An 18915-nucleotide genomic window follows, 5' to 3' on the forward strand; every position below is an offset into this window, starting at 1 on the left:
GAGTATAATAACACCTTTAAATTTAATGTTTGATTGTAATATGACCAGATAATAAAAATCATATACTTGGACATATGCTTTAAAATGTTTATGTGAAAATTTCCTTTCAATGGACATTTTCTGACTCTATAATAAGAAACAGGATTTATTGTATTGTGAAATTAGAAAGTTATGTTATTACTTCGGTTCAAATTTCAAAATATGGTTCAGGGGTGGCAAAGGTTCAAATGCATTTGTGCTTCTTCCCATTTTAAGTGACTTGATTGATCTTTGAACGAAGAGTTGGTGGCAATTGAATGGCTTTGGTGTTGTTGATTCACTTCGTGTCATTCTTTTCTGCTGTATTCTCATAAGTCATAAGTTGTTTTGTTTTCCATGATCATGATCTTTTAGTTCACCTTTAAAAATTGCATTGACGAGGATCTCATAGTTTTTGGAGATATATACCTTTTAGAAAGAAATACAAATACTAGATTATGAGGTTGCACCATTAGTATTTATGTTTTATGGTACGGAGTGTTGGACGGCTAAAAGAGAGCACAAACATAAGCTAAGTGTGGCAGAGATGAAGATGTTGAGATGAATGAGTGGTCATACGCGATTGGATAAAATAAGGAATGAAGATATAAGGGAGAGAGTTTGAGTAGCACCCATTGTGGAAAAGATTGTTGAATCGCGTCTTAGGTGGTTTGGACATGTGAGAAGAAGACCGATAGAACATCCAGTCAGGAGGGTGGATGAGATGGAAGATGGATAAGGGGCGAAAGGCAGAGAAAGACCTAAGAAGACCATCCATGAGGTGGTCAAACGAGATCTATATGTAAATGGTCTCTCTGTAGACATGATACATGACAGAGCACAATGGCGTCGTTTGATTCATGTAGCCGACCCCACTTAGTGGGAGAAGGCTTTGTAGTTGTTGTTGTTGATTGAAATTGTCTAAATAATTTAATATTAAATTATTCCTTTTTTTTTGTTTTGAAGTTTTTTTAGAATATATATTTTTGAAAAAGTTATAAATGATTTTTATTAATTTATAATATTTTTATTATATTAATAATTTTGTAGATAAATTTTGTATTGTCAATATGATTTAATTAATTTTTTACCTAAATCACTAAATCTAATTTTCATAGTGTAAATACTATTTGTATTTTTTTTTGTACATTAACTTGAAATATAAATATAAAGTGTTAATTTTTTACCAATGGAGTATATAATTAAAAATTATATATATAATAAGAAGCAAGTTTCATTAGTATTTACGGTGGTTAGTTTAGCGAATGAAAACTTTTGAGTTCACCAATTAAAAAAAATTGAGAAAAAATTAAGTTTAGATGTTTGATGATAGATTATTAGAAGGTGCAAACTCAGTTGTAGTCAACTTTACGTAAAATTGATAGTTGAGAACCCTTAGATAAAAATTTAATTAAATCAGTCAAATCATCTAACCGCTCTCAATTATCAACTTCACGTGAAGTCGACTGCACCTGAATTTCCACCTTATTAGAATTAGCGCTTGCGACATATTCATTAAGATTTAAATGAAAGTGTTTAAGTATTTAGACTAATTATTTTTATTATATTAATAATTTTATAGATAAATTATTTGTGTTGTCAATACAATTTAATTAATTTTTTAACTAAATTACAAAATTCAATTTTCATTGTTTCAATATTATGCACTCAATATCTTTTAGATAAATTATTTGCTTCATTGATAATATTTAACTAATTTTTAACTAAGTCACCGAATCTAACTTTTATGGTGCACTTAATATTTATATTTTTTTACAAACATTATATAAATTAGTATTATATAAATTAGTATTTACTGTATATTAAGTTAATATATAAGTATATAATGTTAATTTTTTATTATTAAAAATATATATTTAATAATTAAATATACTAAGAAGTAAATCTTATTTATGGTAGTTAGCTTAACGATATAAAATTTAGGATTTACCAGTTGAGAATAATGATTTGTATATAAAAGTATTTTATTTTTTTTAAATATTTTTTTTAACTAAAAAAACCAATTCAAATCAACACTTTAGTGGGTTTAATATGCTTTTAGCCCTGATGTAAATTTTAGAGATGTTGGTAAATATCCACTTAATTTAAGCTATCAATTTATTATGACTATATTGTTATATTTAGTTTGAATTTAACTTTAAAGTTGTACTTATTAGTGTGATGTTTGTTGCCTTCACTTTGTGAATAACTTTAATACTGCATTATTTATAACATAAAAGAGGCTGAGGTTCTTAAGTAGTTAAGTGTTATATTTTTTTATTTAGATACAACTCAAGTTAACTATTGTGTTTATAATGTTGTCTTTTATGTAATGGAAGAAATAATTGAATAAGTCAAAATATATTCTATTAGTAATTAATTATCTTTGTATGGTCAACTAATGAAATGCAATTGTAATGATTTGTATATAAACTAAAATCTTTTTAAATTTTTTTTTTTTGAGATCTCATTCATTTTATATAATGGATTAGTTATGATAGTTTGTGAAATAACATAAATTTAGTGTGGGACATTAATTTTCATGATATTTTGTTATAAAAGTTGGACATTTATAATTTTCAACCTCTTGTGAATATATACAAAAAAAAAAATACTCAGGGCATTTATAATTGTCCCATATTTTTTAAAAAGATTTTATTACTATTTTACTGTTTTAATTAATATACCTTTATGTATAAACATTAATATCTATCGAATTTGTAATTTTTTTATATGAAAGTTGGAAACATTTTAGGTAATTACTTTGTAAAAAAAAAGATAATTTAAATTCAAATAATAATTTTTGTTAAAATATATTGCTCTTTTGTTAAAAAGTTATCAATTAAGCATATATTATCTATCTTAAATTAGAAGTCGCTAAAAAAAATTACTTTAAATTAGAAGTGATAGAAAACAAATTTCTTTTACTGGACTAATAATTTTATATTTATTATCATCTAAATATAAATATAGTGTGTATTTATAAAATATTAATAAATATTATTCACGCCCATAAAAAAGTATGTCTGATGGATGTTATCAAAGAAAATATAACTACATTATTTTATCAGTAAATTAGAGCACTTTTTTAAATTAGAGCACTTTTTTAAATTAGATGCAATTTTAAATTTGTATTAATTAAAACATTTTTTTAATATTTAAGTTATCAATAGTTGATATCTTTACTTAATAGTCTATTAATATATAAAAAAATAATTTCAATAGTTAATTTTAATTATACGTAATAGTAATTTTATTTATTTATTTTTTTATATATTTAGTTAAAATGTATTTTTAAAATTACTAAAATAAAAAAATTATTTTCTAAAAAATTTGTAAATTAATATTAACTAAAGTATTAAAAAATATAATTATGCCAAATTTTTATAACAAAAAAATTAACTAATTAATTTATCTATATAATAAGTAATTTAATTCTTCCCACAAATATATATTAGTCTTTTTGTAAGCAAATAATTTATAAATAAAATAAAGTAGATTATGTACATGACTTGCCCAAGGGGCAGACTCTGCACTAGTTGAATACAATAGTGTTTAAGTCCAAAAAAGCATCAACCAAATCATTCAAAAAAAAACTGTACAAAACAAGGAAACACTATACTAAAATACGAAAATTGAATACAAGTGTAAAGAATGCACACCAAAAGAGCTCGTATTGGGTCTTCCAAGTTGAAGAATTCCAGAGGAATGCTTATTCCCAGCTTCATTATTTATGAAAGAATGAAAATAAAAAAAATACTTCAACTAATAGTAGTTCACAATAACAATGAAGCTTTGCATTGTATTTATATATAAAAAAAAAAAAAACCAAGAATAAAGATCAATATACTCTGGTGTTAAAGATATTTTTGGAGGTTTTGGTTATGGTGGTGAAAGTATCAAGTGGTTCTTAAAGGACACTTTAATTTGATTCCAAATGTGTGGCTGCTGATCAATCATACATGTTAGTATGCGTTTTTATATTCTTACCCATAGTTTATATTAATTATAAAGAAGGCCCAGTTATTAACGAAAGCAATGTTAATTAGATACAATTAAAAAAGATTAAATTTATGAACTTTTTGTAAGTTGGGCCTTTAATGGACATTTGTATAAAGAACCAATATTTTGAACTAATATTAGACAATAATTAACAAAAATTCTAACGCTACTAGTTACGCTTTTATGAGAAAAAAACTTATAAAGCAAATTTTAAAGAAAAAAAAAAGCTGACAAGTAAAAGTAATAATAATAATAATAATAATAATAATAATAATAATAATAATAATAATAATAATAATAATAATAATAATAATAATAATAATAATAATAATAATAATAATAATAATCCTTGATTATATACATTGTTTCATCAAAGCATTTATTTTAGCCAAAACATATAACAATTTTTTAAAAATAATTTTAAAAATATTAATGTATTATTTTTTTAATTTTGAAATGACTAAAATTAGATTGTGAATTAGGAAGCACCGATACGACACACGACACAGACCCGACACGATACAGATATGCCGATACGTTGTTTTTATAAAAAAAATTGGATACGACACGTTTAGGATACGTTGTGAATTAAAATTTAAATAATATATTAAATTAATAAAATATCATATTGTAAATATAAGAGTAAATATAGTTGCATAAAAAAGTCTTAAAATTATGCAATTATTTAAAAAAAATAAAAAATTTTAATCTACTATTGATTAAATAGATTTAGGTTTTGATTTATTAATTATCTTATTTTTAAATTTAAATTTTAATTTGTTTTAATTTTATAATATTTTAAAAATAGAAAGAAAAAAATTGGTTAATCGGCCATAAAATCACAAAATTAATTGAAGAGTTGCAGTCCAGCAGAAAGATCCGTCTCATGAACATATGACTCGAGTCGGACTCGTTCGGATTCGTGACATATCCACCAAAATTTTGCACCGCAAGAAGACATGTCGCCGATACACTCATTTGAAGTATCCACCGCGTGTTGGCGTCGGATTCGTGTCCGACACGGATACGCCGGCACCATGAGAGAATCTGTGCTTCATAGATTGTGAATAATATATGTGTAGTTCAATTGTCTTCAGTTACTATATTAATCTAACCGTGATATTATATAACAAAGATATTTCAGTAATTAAGTGTAATTAAATTGGTCTAATGGCTTAGCTTTATTTGGTTTTGAAAAGAGGATAAGACAAGACTTTTAAAATAAGACACAAAATACACTAATGCAGGATGTCCCGACACAATATTTTTATTCATATCTCGTCTGTGAAATACGATTTTGTGTCTTTGTGTCCCTATTTTAGTGTCATGTGTTTGTAGACAAACGCAACCTTAAAAATTGATAAAAAAAAAATTAGTAGATTAGACATTTAGACTTGATTACTAAAATAATTTGTTCACTTGATATTTTTTAGAAAATAAATTTAAATATTTTCCTTTTTAAATATATTAAAAATTTAAATGTTGAACTATATTTACCTAATTAATAGAATTTTACGAATAATAATATGATCAATTAAATAATAAAACTACATTTTTATTATTTGTATTACATATGTAGTTACTAAAATTTATGTTTATTATTTATATTACTCATGACATATGTAGTATCTAAAATGTAGGGTTTATAATTTAGAATTTATGACTTATGTATTTAAAAAAGGTTTATATGAATGATAGTTAGAGTTTAGGATTTAGGATTTAGGTTATAGAATTTAGCGTTTAGGTTTTAATTTTTAGTGTTTAGGATTTAGGGTTTAGAATTTTTTTTTTAATATTTTATAACATCAATTTAATGCAAGAATAATAAATAATCAATATATATTTTTATACGAAAAAAAGAAATATATTATTTAAAAATAACTATGCTACTAAGAAATTGTGTTCGAGAATCAAAAAGGGATTTTGAATTAAAAAAATACATAATAATCAAAATATATAATTTAACAAATTGGATAAGCCATAAAGTATTTTTTATTGGAGAAGATTTTGCAGCAGCACTTTATGATGGAGAAGTCCATCGATCGTATTCAAAAAGTGATTACAACAGTTGGAAATAACATGAGTCTGATATAATTGAAATTAAATATTTGTCTCCAAAATTATAATTTGTTGAGAATATTAACGTTGTCATTAAAAATTAAAATTAAAATTAAATTGGTTTGAAAAAATTAATTTTGATTTAATTCTGTAACTATCAATATGATTTTATTCACACTAATATGTAATTATGTTTTGAGATACAAATTGAGGAAAAATACTATTTTTAAATAGCATAATAAAAAATTATTTTTATTTGTGTAATAGACCATAACACCTAATACAAGATAAGATTCGAATCCAAAAACGCGATTAAGGCTCAAGCTCCAATACCTCAACAATAGTAACCTACCCGAGAAGTTAAGATAGGCTAAGCGAATTAAATGGGAATTCCCGAAATATTCCACAATTGCTATAAAACGTAACGTCTTTAGTATGTCCGAAATACATCTCACGCAACATATAATTTGGAATCATAGTACAAAAGAGTCATAACATGCAACTGTCAAGTACTAATTCTCACTTCGAACATTATGTTTGGGCAGGAATAGATAAAAGCTTGTTGCCTACTATTGAGTATCCAACTAAATATTAATACTTATACAGAATGATAAAAAAGAACCTTTTATTTTCCAATTTTTTCTAAGATATCAGCTTTTGAATTGATATATTAGTGAATTTTCAATTTCAATGACAATAGTAATGAAACAATTCCTTCATCTAATTTTTTTAATAACAATATAAAGCTGTAGGACTTGTGCAACTTGTCTCATTTGGCTTTGGTGTGTATAATTGTGGAATGAGCAACCACAGAGCACGGATTGAAATTCAGTCAATAATAAAACAGTAATGTAAAATAAGGTAATACCTCTTCAAACTCATTTAGAAGCTCAGACCATCGTACTCCATCTGTTGTGAAGCCTCAGCTTCTTGTGATTCGTCCATGTTGTGCGATGATCCAAAAGCATCGGCTAGCCTTGCCACACTTTCTGCAGCGTTGGACACGCCGGTACCTCTCATGAGTCGTCACAACATGACGACCACACCCTTTGTGTTTGGCTCTCGGAGGATCGTGTATGGACGCATCATCGCCCCCGCCCTCAGCAGTGGTCGCCAACCTTTTTCGGATCTTTTCTCTTAACGCGTCTCGTTCATTAGCTATTTTGGTCTTCACCTCGAAGTAATCCTCAAAGTAACTACAAGAAAGCTTTACCAATTCTCTACAGTCATCGAGCATTGCCGCATGCATACTCATATAGGCTGCATCAGGAATCTCTCCACTAAAAACATGGTTATTTATCGGTGGTTGTTTTGCCTTCTTTGTCCAACGACCCAGTATAAGACTATCTGGAATAATAACCATATTTCTAACCAGTATAAGACTATCTGAATTCATCATCTATCTCCCCCCACGAAACATTCCATGATCTACCATTGCAATGCATGGCCACCTCAAACAATGTACACGTGCTTGTCTTCTTCGAAGAAACTACTCTGACATTGCTAGCTAATAATAACACCTCCCGAAATAAGAGAAAGACCTCTCGTGTGTATACTGTTGCTGCAAACCGCTCTAACTCCTCCAATCTTATTTTCACAACCGGATCTCCATAAGCAGATTTGTAATCAGCTACCACTACTCTCCTACGCATGAACTCTAAATACTGTTGGAAATGCTCAATAAATTCCCTCAAGTTGTAGCCGTTGTGTATAAACTTTCCTATTTGCATATTTAGCGCCTCACACCTTGATGATGTCTTGAGCCCAGCAAAGAACTTACCCCTAATGTGGGCATTTGACCACATATTTTTTTTCATACATATCATTGACCCATGAATTTTGTTGCAACCCAAATTCTTCAACTGCATCATTCCATATATTTTCAAAGTCATCGACCTCCAAATCCCCTATTAAACAAAGACGAAACTTGGTCATAAACCGTGGAATACCTACTCGAGCGGTCGCATTGCGTAGCAAGTGCCAGCTGCACAATCTATGATGTGCTTCTGGAAATACAGCTTTGATTGTACTCTTCATGGCTTGATCACCGTCGGTAATAACGGACTTAGGAGCCTTTCCTTTCATGGCCTCCAGAAATGCCCGAAGCAACCACACATAGCTTTCCTCCCCTTCCTTTGAGAGAACCGCACATCCAAACACAACAGTGCGCATGTGGTGATCCACACCAGAGAATATCACAAGGGGACATTTGTACTTATTCCTCCCGTACGTTGCATCAAACCCCATAACATCTCCGAAAACATTGAAATCATACTGACTTGCGCCATCACACCAAAATATATTGTGGAGCCTCCGTTGTTCATCAAACGAATACTTCCAAAACATACAGGGGTCACGACTCTTCAACATTTGTAAATACTTGAGTGCATTATCCGTGTCGCTGGCTCCAACTCTTCTTTGCTTATCAATTGCATTATAGATGTCTTTCACCTGAAACCCAACCATCTCGAATCCGCCACTTTGGTTTGCAAAAGCCCGAAATATTGTCGGAACTCGAAGGCCAGAGCTTCTCATAGTATTAATCTGGTGTAAATCCCCCGTTTTTATTGCCCGGTGAGACCGCATCATTCCCCTAAACCTTGCCTCCAACATTTCATGGTTATGTTCATCCGAGAAGAACTCAACGTACCATCTCCCGTTCTTTGAGTCAACATGAACTTTTATCCGCGCATTACACCCGCATCGCATTACTGGTCTAGGATCCATCTTCCTATCATTTCTGTGAATATGCTTTGCATCTCGTTCACCTTGTCGCGAGCATACAAAAATTTGCCATATAATGTCGCCCTCAGATCCTGCCTTCTTGCAGCGCCCTACCTTCGACCGCCGTATGGAAAACCCCTTAATTCGACCGTACTCGTTATAGAAGTCATAAGCAGTTTTCAAATCTACAAACTCTATCATCATAATCTCCTCAGCTCGCAACGCATCAAAATCAATTGCATCAAAATCAATTGCACCAAACAAACCTATTCCGTCGAGAACAATGACATCTCTTTGATCGTCTGAATGACTAGCACCAATAAGAACGGATTCTGTTTCTGCAACAAAGGTCTCATTTTCTATCGGGTCCTCGTCCACCTGAAACAATCCATTACCATAGCAATACACACTTGATGCCAAGAGGTTGTCCTAAAAAATACTCTTACTTCATTTTCCATCAAGATTACGATGATATGCTTACTCTGGAGTGACATTCTCCTGAAAATTAGATGAAACCTCCTCGGTCCCCTCCATTGTTACTCGCTAAATCCCAAATCGCTAAGAACTATCTTCTTGGTTATTCGATATTATTAAATCGGAAACGAAAAAACCCAAGGATAAGAAAACAAAGACAAGACATCATAAATTGATCTAACCAATCTTAATTGATTTCAAAGGAAAATATGAAAAAGAAAAAAAATGAAAGACGACTACAAAATTCTGACTATGCTTAACCTGTCGCTAGCAGTGCAATCAGAAATACATAAGCAACAAAATTAAGAAACTCAAGGCATAGAATATGTGTAGTCTGCATTCATAAATTGTGCACCTTTAGAAACTCATGATTTATTGAATGCTAACAGCATACTCATAAGTTTCACCTAAAATATAGTAATTAAAAATCCAATACAAATTCCAAGCATTTGAAAGAGAATTTAAGAAAGTAAAACTTAAATTTCATTTCTTATCATAATCCATCATAAGTCTTCTAACTATTATTTAATTCATTTCTACTTATAGCTAATTACTCTACTAATAATGCTAGGACCAAATGCTATCACTTATTATTGTTGTGCAACCATGAATCCCAAGGGAAGTTAAAGTGCAAGAATGTCAACATCAAAACCTTCTTTCTTTTTCCCTCGATTTCTTATACTAGCAACAATAAATATCCTCCAATTTTCCAAACATCTGGCCATTATTGTGTTTGGAAAATATTTTAGAAAAATAGGATAACTAATGAGAGTACAAATGTTTTATGTTAAAAAGCTATAAACTTGATATTATAGTAATTTTTTTATTCATGAAATTTGTTTAATAAATATCTTTAATTATTATTTTAGTATAAAGTAGTTTTACATTAAAAATAATAACACCTCTTGTACTATTTTTTTCTTTGAAAAAAATGAGAGACTATTTAAAGATTTTTTATTTTGAAATGCACATTTATTAAATCAATGCGAGCAAAATAGAATCAAGTGAATATTGAATCACCTTATATACCTAGTGAAGATTTTCATAATTATGTTTACTGTCAAATACTCCATCCAATAAAGATAGAAAGCATGACAGATATTAATTTTTTTCAGGTGTGAGTTTACCTCATAGTTGTATTATCATCCTCATCCTTGGCACTTGTCTATGGAGTGTATTGGCTGGTTGATGACGGTGAGTAACCAGGTCAACTTGGCGAGTATTCCATTGAAGCACTACAAATGATGAAACAGAATGGCAAAATTAATAGACATGCCCAGATATTTGGCAACTAAAATAATGATATCTATAGATGCATACCTGAACTGTGGAGAAGTTAGGCTGAAATCCAGACTTGTAAAATGCAAAAATGTGAATTAGTCAAACAATAGAAGAAATGCAACCTCTTGCAATTTTAGCACCAATAAGAAAGCAAGAAAAAAGAAAAGAAAGAAAGATAGAGAGAACATTTGTACTATTGTTCTTAACTTACCTGCTTGGACTAAATGAGGGGCTGCAAAATAATATGGCACATAGTTACTTGGAGTGAAGAACTATAACAAAACAAGTGTGCAGTTGATAACCAAAGTCACTAGACCATTTTCAACTACCCAAAAAGCTACTATTGAGAACCAAGGTTAAGGCTCATCCTCATTTTAGTGTTGGCAAGTTCCATTTCTGCATCCATTAGCAAAGTTCAACAATCAAAAGAATCCAAAGAATGACTCACCTATACTATGGTGATGTGGAACTATACTCTGCAGATAATCTACTATAATAAGGAGAAGTAGGACTATAGTTTGGTGATGTAGGGCTGTATAAATAAATAAACAAATACTTTTTTTTTTCTCAAGCCAATATTTTGTATAGACCCTTCTCTATTTTTCCCCCTTTAATTTTCCTTAAAAAAGCATAAGAGTGTAATAAAGTTCTTAGTTACCACTTATCAATATTGAAAAGTTTGCTCAAAATATCTCAGCTTGCACTGCTATGAAAGGGTAAGCCTCCCCTGAACCAAAGAAATCTACAACACCTCAACTCAGTATCACATTTCAACACAAAATTTACTTTACAACCCATTAAAACCGTGAAAAACAACCCCATGACACGTCTTTTTGCTCCAACAAAGGAAAGAAAATTAGCAAGGTGAAATATACGGCACTCATTAAAAATTAAGGGTTGTCGTTATAGGGTTCCCCAATTCCTACCTCAAACCATGATTCTAAAAACTGGACCGGATTAGCCGGTTGACCGGTCAAACCGAGAACCGACAATGAAAATGATCCGATCCGCTACTAATAACTGCCCATCTACAAACCGTTCGAAAATCGCTGAACCGGCTGAGAATCGGTCGATCGGATCGGATCGGTAACCGGCCGGTTCTTAATAAACCATAGTTGTAAGAACCGGACCGGACTGGCCGGTTCGACCAGAAAACCGGTGAACCGGATCCAGAACCGGTCCGGTTGAGTGATGTAACCGGATAAGGAATAGAACCGTTTTGAACCGAGTTGAACCGGCCGGTTTTGATAAAAACCGGAAAACCGGCGGTTTTTGGTTAACCGACCGGTTCAGGAAATTTTTTTTTTTATTCTTTTTCCAAAACGACGTCGTTTTGGTTTATTTAAAAAAAAAAAAAAAAGAAAAGCCCTACGGGCTACCACCCCCACGCCCCACCCAATCCCAGTTTGCAGTTCCAATTTCCCTCCCTTTTTGGCTATTCCCCCCAACCCTAACGGCGAAACGGCGAAACCCTACCAGCCCTCCGCCAGTCCGCCGCCCTCACCTCACTCACCCAGCCCGTCATCCTCTTCGTCTCACCAGCGGTCTGAGCTCTGAAGAAACCAACTCAACCAACTCAGCCCGTCATCCTCTCCGAACAGCAGATCCGCCACCCGCGAACTCGCCGGTCGGCCGTTGCGCGCAGTCGAACTCGCCATTCCAGCGCCGTCTCCCTCGCCTAGTCGCCCTCCCCATCGCCCTTTTGCTCTAGTGCTACTGCTCTGTGACTCTGTCAATAGGTAAGCTCCACTGCTCCAGTTCTGTAATCTGCTTCTGCTCTGTTCTGCACTTGAAGTTTAATGATTGTTGTGTGAAATACATTACACCCTGCTCTGTTCTGTTACTGTAAGTTCTGTTAAGCTGAATTTCCTTGTTGAATATGCTTGTTGAAATTTGAAACTGTTGAATACATTACACTTGAATATGCTTGTTGAATTTCCTTGTTGAATATGCTTGTTGAATTTCCTTGTAAATTTACTGTTGGATTAGGACATGAAATATGAAACTGTTGGCTGTTGCATTTTTCATGTTATGTAAATCAAATTTTTCATGTAAATCAATTTATGTTTTGTTGATTTGTACTGGAAATATGAAACTGTTGGATTATATGCTTGATTTGAATCTATGAAATATGAATTTGCTTGTCTTGCTGAATAGGGAATTTAACTATTTAAGAATTTAAGGTTGCTGTCTTGCTGAATAGAGAATAGGAACTAGGGAATTTAGGATTGCTATTTTTATTCATGTGAAACCGGTTTTATCGGTTCAACCAACGGTTTATCGGTTGAACCAATAAACCAGTGAACCAGTAACCTAACCGGTTCGATTACCGGTTCGGTTCTTACAACTATGCAATAAACGCACCGTTTTTATTAAAAAAAAAAGGAAAAAACCCACGTTCAGCCCCTTCACTCACTCACTCACCCCCCTTCCCCCAACAGTCCAACACACCCTCCTCACACGTTTTCTCTTCAGAGCTTTTTGGTTTTGCCCTCAAACAAACCCTAGCCATCTAACCTCCACCACCGGCGCAGGGAGTGAGGCACTACCGCCGTCCATCGCGCTGTCGTCGTGCTCCAGGTCTCCAACCCCTGTTCATTCTCACAGTCTCGCCAATTGCAGCTTCTTCGTTGAGATCGACATTCGCGTCTGGTTTTCGTCTTCTCAGCCGCACTTCTGCCGTCGTCAGTCGTCGTGTCCGTCGCACTCTAACAGATCTTCCTCACACTCTGCCCAAACTGCTCACTCCTCCACGCCGCGCGCCTCCTCCACGTCACCGGAGCCCTTGGTCCTGAGAGTCTCGTGTTCGATTGTCACGGCGGAGGGCCATATACCGACGTTGCCGATGGCCGGATTCTAAAGTGGGAAGGAGATGAAGTTGGTTGGACTTAGTTTGCTGTCACCTGTTCCAATAGGTACCAAAATGTGAACTTGTTTCTAAAATGGTGAACTTCATGTGAATTTGAGGGTTGATATGCCTTAGTTTTTGTTGAAAATAGTGAGTATTTAAATCGGTCTAGATTTTTTTGGAGATTTATTAGTTTTAGAATCAAAAGTTTTGTTTATTGTGTTTTTGTGTTCTGGGTTTGCTAGTGGCTGAAGACTTGATATGAGGATTTGGACACCTTAATGAATATTCCTTCTCTGTTCTTAGTTCTGATCAGAACATTGATTTTTTTGGGGGATTCTGTTAGTGCTACTAATTGAAACTTGAATCATGGAATGATTAGCTCTGTTTTGGATTGAATGATTACTGATTAGTTGATTCATTTTAGTCCTGTTTTTGTTCTTTGTGTTGTTCTGTGTTGAGTTTTGTTTATGAGTAATTAAATGCACGAAACAGGAATAGGATTGCTAATTTCTTTTGTGACTTTCATTGTTCTTTTCCCCTTATTGTGCTGCTGTTGTTGTTATGCTGCCGTTTTGTTATGGCACTGCGATTGTGTGATCACTGATCAGTGTTTTGAATTTGGAATTTGTGATTAATAACTTGTTAAGCTGCTGTTGTTGTTATGCTGCTGTTTTGTAATAGTTGTTGCTGAATGCTAAAACTGGAAATCAAATCAAATGCTGGTTGTTGCTGAATGAGTAGCTTAGCTGCCTGCCAATGCCATATATAAATAAACTGATGAATGATGATGATGATGGTAGTGGAAGGAGAGTCAAAGTGTATAGGTAGTTGGTGATATGTTATGCTTTCTTATTCAATGACTATTTGTTAATTGTTATGTTGATACCTCAACTTGGAAACAACACTAGATCCTGTTTATGGCTTGCTCAGCAAGAAGAATCTGTTGCTAAGGGAGCTCTCTTACAACGCAACGCTGCCTAAGATTAAACCGAAAAGGTCATCTTGCAAGATTCAGGTTCATGTTCAGTTAGCATAATACCACAGAATGATCAACATTTTCTAACTGAACTAGCTCAACATTCTTTTGAAATTGATAATCCTTTGAGTATTTTTTTCACTATTTAACTTGAGTTTGTATTTTGATAAGATCATATGAATTTGGTTGATGATTTTTTGTGTAGTGTTTTAAATTTGGAAGATATTTTAGGATGTTTATTTATTTATTTATTATTTTATTCTAAAATGGTTTTTCCGGTTGAACCACCGGTTAGACCGGTTGGACCAGTAAACCAGTGAACCAGTGTAGAACGATTTGATGACCGGTCCGATTTTCAGAACCTTGCCTCAAACATTCATACGGCAAAAAATTCCACTAACCTCGTGGATCTGGTGGATGGAAGGCGGAACAAAGAGATGTTGATATGAGTGTGCTGAGATTCGACCCTAGTCCGTCAGATCAAGTCGCGGAAGATACTCCTTTCTTGTAGCTCAGTCGAAGCCATTTCTCCCTGCAGCTGTTGTTTTTTCTTGTTCGATGGTATATGCCTCTACACACGACGTTGTTTTGTTCGTTTCCAGTGTTTACACTAGTCATCTAAATCATCAGCAAATTTATCTTTAAACACTTTCCTAAACACAGCTTTTGAATTAAATTAATATTTATAAATTAACCCCTATAACTTTTTTATTTTATAAAACCTCTCAGGTCCTTAGAGGACCACATTATTCTTTCCCCATAGTAGAACCAGCCTACTTTTGAATTACACTTTATGGTTTACAAGCATCTCTTGTATATATCATTGCAGAATGCATTTCCTCCAAAATTAAGAACTAATATTTCTTGATATCCTAATAGTGGAAATAAAATCTCGACCTAAAAAAGATGGAAATAAAATCCAACTCATGATCCATAGAACTATTAAATATTATGTTGGGCAGATCCATTCAGAAAGCACGATCGATGAACACCAAGTCCTTAGTACACGTAGAGAAACATAATTTATAGTTTAAGTCTTAATGCAAGCAAAGTATACATTTTGAATACAGAACAATACATTATGTAGCAAATAGGATACTGCAGATTCCGAGTAAATGCTTATGAGGTATGTGCACCGATGGTGCCTTATTATTATAAGATCCCATTTCCACTTTCCAGTAAACTCTAAGATCCAATATAGCAAAGAAAAACAGCAAACCGAACTTAAAATCCGCGAATTCTATACATGACTTTCTGCAGCTTCTGAGTATGTTCATTTGAAATGCTACTGTCATGTTTCTTGTTTTGACTGTATTCGGAGGTGCTCTGCATGCAAAACAAAATATATTATTCCTCATCATTGGCTGCCGTCGTTACCCCATACATTGTCCCAAGCACCACTTGGAGCCGCCTTTGGTCCCTCAATGTAGTTCATGTTTTGGGGGTGTGGTCCAGGCAATGGCTGTCCATTTGGACCTTGTGGGTCAACCTTCTTGGGTTTAGTTCTAATCCCAAGCAAGCGCAGCACAAATCTAGCTAGCTCTCCATACAATAAACCAGAACGATCAAAAAGCTGCATGAGACCAGGTAAATATATAAGATTTAAATACTCTCGTCACACTTGATAAAATGCAAGTGAATATGTAGCAGGTTCCCAGATTTTACAATGTGCGATGTTCAAAAGACCAGTAAGACAGTAGTATCCGAGTCTAAACTACACCAAAGGCCAGTTTGCTTTTAATTAAATTGTTTGGTCACTTATAATAGATTGTTTAATGGAAAGGCAGGTAGGAAACAGCTTTCAAATTTTCACGCTGAAAGTGATATATGAAGAAGAGGAAGATGGGGTTTTTGTTTTGGAAGAGGGAGGGAGTGGGCCCGGGGGGGGGGGGGTTCTAAAAGTGGACAATTTTAAAATGCACCTTTTAGAATTTAGACGACTTTCGAAACAAAAACCAGAAAGAAAAAGAACAATAATGGCCAAGATTGTCTTACTGGCTGCTGTTACAAATAGACAGAACAGAACAGTATAATAGGATAATCATGAACAAAAACCTGTAGGAGTGCAGTCATGAACAGATGGAAAGCCTGTGTATTCTGGTCAATGAGTATTGATATCCGACCAAAAAAGTTAACCACTCCTTGCATCTGTCATTAGAAGGAAATCAGTTCAGCATATGCAATGTTAAGTCTTCAACAACAAAGAATGTGTTCATGGCAAATGAAACCAAAGGGGATGGAGGAGAGAGAGACAAGTAATTTTTTCTTTTAATTGCACAATATAGAATTTATTCAGGAAAGGAAAGTGAGTTTAATCCAGAACCAACAACCCATCAGAAATTTGGAATAAGTTTGCACTCAGAGAATGAGGGAAAGCTTAATATGCAATATAACAAATGGCTCACCACACGTAGAACAGAAATCCAAAATCCTGGAGGGGATGGAGGGGCTCCATAGGGGTTATTAGGATCTTGATCTCCATAAGGACCACCACCCATGCCATAACCACCCATACCACCCATGCCATAACCACCCATCCCACCGCTATACATCCCACCTCCATACATCCCAGATGACCCGTAAAGGCCACCACCATATCCTCCCCTATACATACTGTTACCATACATTCCTCCACCATACATTCCCCCACCTACCCCACCATAAGAAGAACCGTAAGAAGATCCATACAGTCCTGAGCCATATCCAGAACCATAATTCATTGTAGAACCATAACCTGAAGATACCCCAAAAATAAAAAGATCAATCTAATGTAATCAGGAAAACTAGGAAAATGTTGAAAGAACTCAATGGGCTACAAGATGACATGATAACAAAACTCACCTCCGTAGCTGCTGTTTCCATAACTCTGCTGTTGCTGCCATGGCCTTGAAGGAAGGGGCCTCCCAACAGCATTCTGGTTGGCAGTTGCATTCTGGTTGGAAACGATTTCCCCGGGTTTTGCAGTCCCAGAAGCTTCCACTACATTACTAGTGTTGCCCGCGGACGGAGGCTTAAAGGGTGACGGGCCAGCCGAGGAACCGGCTTGCTCCCAAGGCTTTGGCGGAGGACCACTCCCTGCAACACAAATTCAAGCACACAACAAAAACCCTCAGAAATTACTGATGGCTATAATTTGTAAAGATTGAACTATCATCTCGGCTGTTCAAACATCAAATCAGGCTAAGAACCTATTACCTATACATGATTCCTATAAAAATATAAAGCAGAAAACCACTTAGGGAAGGCTCAGATTATCATAGTGATACTCAACCGGAAAAAAAAAATCCACGACATGTAATTCATGAATAGTGCCGAATCAGACATATATCCACACAAGCACGACGGGGAAAACGGAAGGGGGAAGGATGCCTACGTTTCTAGGGTTCGGCGAAGGGAGAAGGGGGGAATAACAACGCTGGAAATTGATTGATTGATAAAATCAATTGAATTTAATCGGAAAGGAAGAGCATAACCTAACCTAGAAAATGAAGAGCGAGCGCAAACACAAACATGTATAAGAATCTGGCAATCTAAAGCATGGTGAAGGAAGAGTAAGGTAGGTAGGTAGATACCTGATGGTTGAGGCTTAGATTGGTCCATGATTGTAATTGCAGAGAAAAGAAGAACAGCGAATGTTGAAATCAGAAGCTCCGAACGACAATTCTATTCTCTCTGTGATGTGTGTTGAGTGGGCGGTGAGTCTCGTGATATCAGCTCATCGATCGTTCTGTTTGGGGCTCCGAGAAGAAGAAGAAGAAGAAGAAGAAGAATTATTGGTATTTGGTTGCATATTCATTCATCCGCATAAGCATCGTCATCTCCAAATTGTTTCTGTCCCTATGTGGCCCCCACGCACCTTGGGTTGTGTGTAATGCACTCGCCACTCACCTCAGCCCAATCCACCTTTTAGGAGATCAGATTACTCTCTCTCTCTCTTCCTTAAATGGAGCTCGGATCTGCGATGAATTAGTCCTTGACTTGTCGAATCGAGGGATACCGTAACAAATCAAAAAAAATTACTCTCTCTTTAAATTTATTTTTTTTATTGGGAAGAAATCGTATTGTCTTTTATCACGAAAAAATAAAATACAGATAATGAAATTGACTGTAAAAGATTAAATATAATCTAAAAAGATTAAGCAACTCTTATCTTAACAACAATATGATAATAATTTAGGATCGAGATCTTTTAAAATAAAAGATTCAGTAAAACAATAAAATAAAAGTTAATCATTATTAAATTAAGATAATAAAATATATATTTTATGATAGTTAGATTATAATAATGATCAATTTTTTATCTTATCATTTTATTAATTTTTTATTCTAGAAAATATAAATTTAATAATTTATACTTTTAATTGATTAATTCTCAAATATATAGAATTATGTTACTTAATGATAAAATATTATAATGTAACCAATAAAATAATATTTTAGTTGAGATTTGAGAAAAAAATTCATCGTTCTCACTGTTTTTTCCTCCTAATAAAACGATGTCCTCTTTCAATAAAAATAGAGTGGAATTTTA

General features: G+C 33.5%; 1 protein-coding gene, 1 long non-coding RNA gene and 1 pseudogene across 4 annotated transcripts; 1 reads left to right on the forward strand and 2 right to left on the reverse strand.

Annotated features, from left to right (window-relative positions):
* Positions 1–7460: 7460 nt before the first annotated feature.
* Positions 7461–8805, reverse strand: LOC148546990 (protein FAR1-RELATED SEQUENCE 5-like; annotated as a pseudogene).
* Positions 8806–12971: 4166 nt separating this feature from the next.
* On the forward strand, positions 12972–14609 carry LOC107613112 (uncharacterized). 2 transcript variants are annotated; one of them, XR_015895943.1, is made up of 3 exons: positions 12997–13472; positions 14090–14232; positions 14317–14609. It is a non-coding gene; the product is annotated as an uncharacterized LOC107613112 (long non-coding RNA). The 2 variants fall into 2 exon arrangements; XR_015895942.1 differs by lacking the exon at positions 14090–14232 and having other exon boundaries at positions 12972–13472.
* A 784-nt stretch (positions 14610–15393) lies between these two features.
* PEX13 (peroxin 13) lies at positions 15394–18314 on the reverse strand. 2 transcript variants are annotated; one of them, XR_001613932.3, is made up of 6 exons: positions 17957–18314; positions 17226–17459; positions 16790–17118; positions 16440–16532; positions 15535–15957; positions 15394–15467 (listed from the first exon to the last, which is right to left on the reverse strand). XR_001613932.3 is itself a non-coding variant. In XM_016314967.3 (5 exons), exons 1-5 carry the CDS (start codon positions 17982–17984, stop codon positions 15742–15744), a joined length of 900 nt encoding a protein of 299 aa, XP_016170453.1. In that variant the 5' UTR covers positions 17985–18297; the 3' UTR covers positions 15394–15741. The 2 variants fall into 2 exon arrangements, 1 of the variants encoding a protein (XP_016170453.1); XM_016314967.3 differs by having other exon boundaries at positions 15394–15957; positions 17957–18297.
* Positions 18315–18915: the final 601 nt, after the last annotated feature.

The sequence above is a fragment of the Arachis ipaensis genome, chromosome B8, assembly GCF_059453495.1.
Source record: "Arachis ipaensis isolate K30076 ecotype BB chromosome B8, ASM5945349v1, whole genome shotgun sequence".
Classification (NCBI taxonomy): domain Eukaryota; kingdom Viridiplantae; phylum Streptophyta; class Magnoliopsida; order Fabales; family Fabaceae; genus Arachis; species Arachis ipaensis.

Bases quoted from the DNA above. Each gene is read 5' to 3' on its own strand.
- PEX13 (XM_016314967.3), bottom strand. From the start codon at position 17,984: ATGGACCAATCTAAGCCTCAACCATCAG. The intron at 17,460-17,956 runs GTATCTACCTAC...TTTGTGTTGCAG, and splicing joins ATCTAAGCCTCAACCATCAG to GGAGTGGTCCTCCGCCAAAG. The intron at 15,958-16,439 runs GTTTTTGTTCAT...GGTCTCATGCAG, and splicing joins TCATGACTGCACTCCTACAG to CTTTTTGATCGTTCTGGTTT.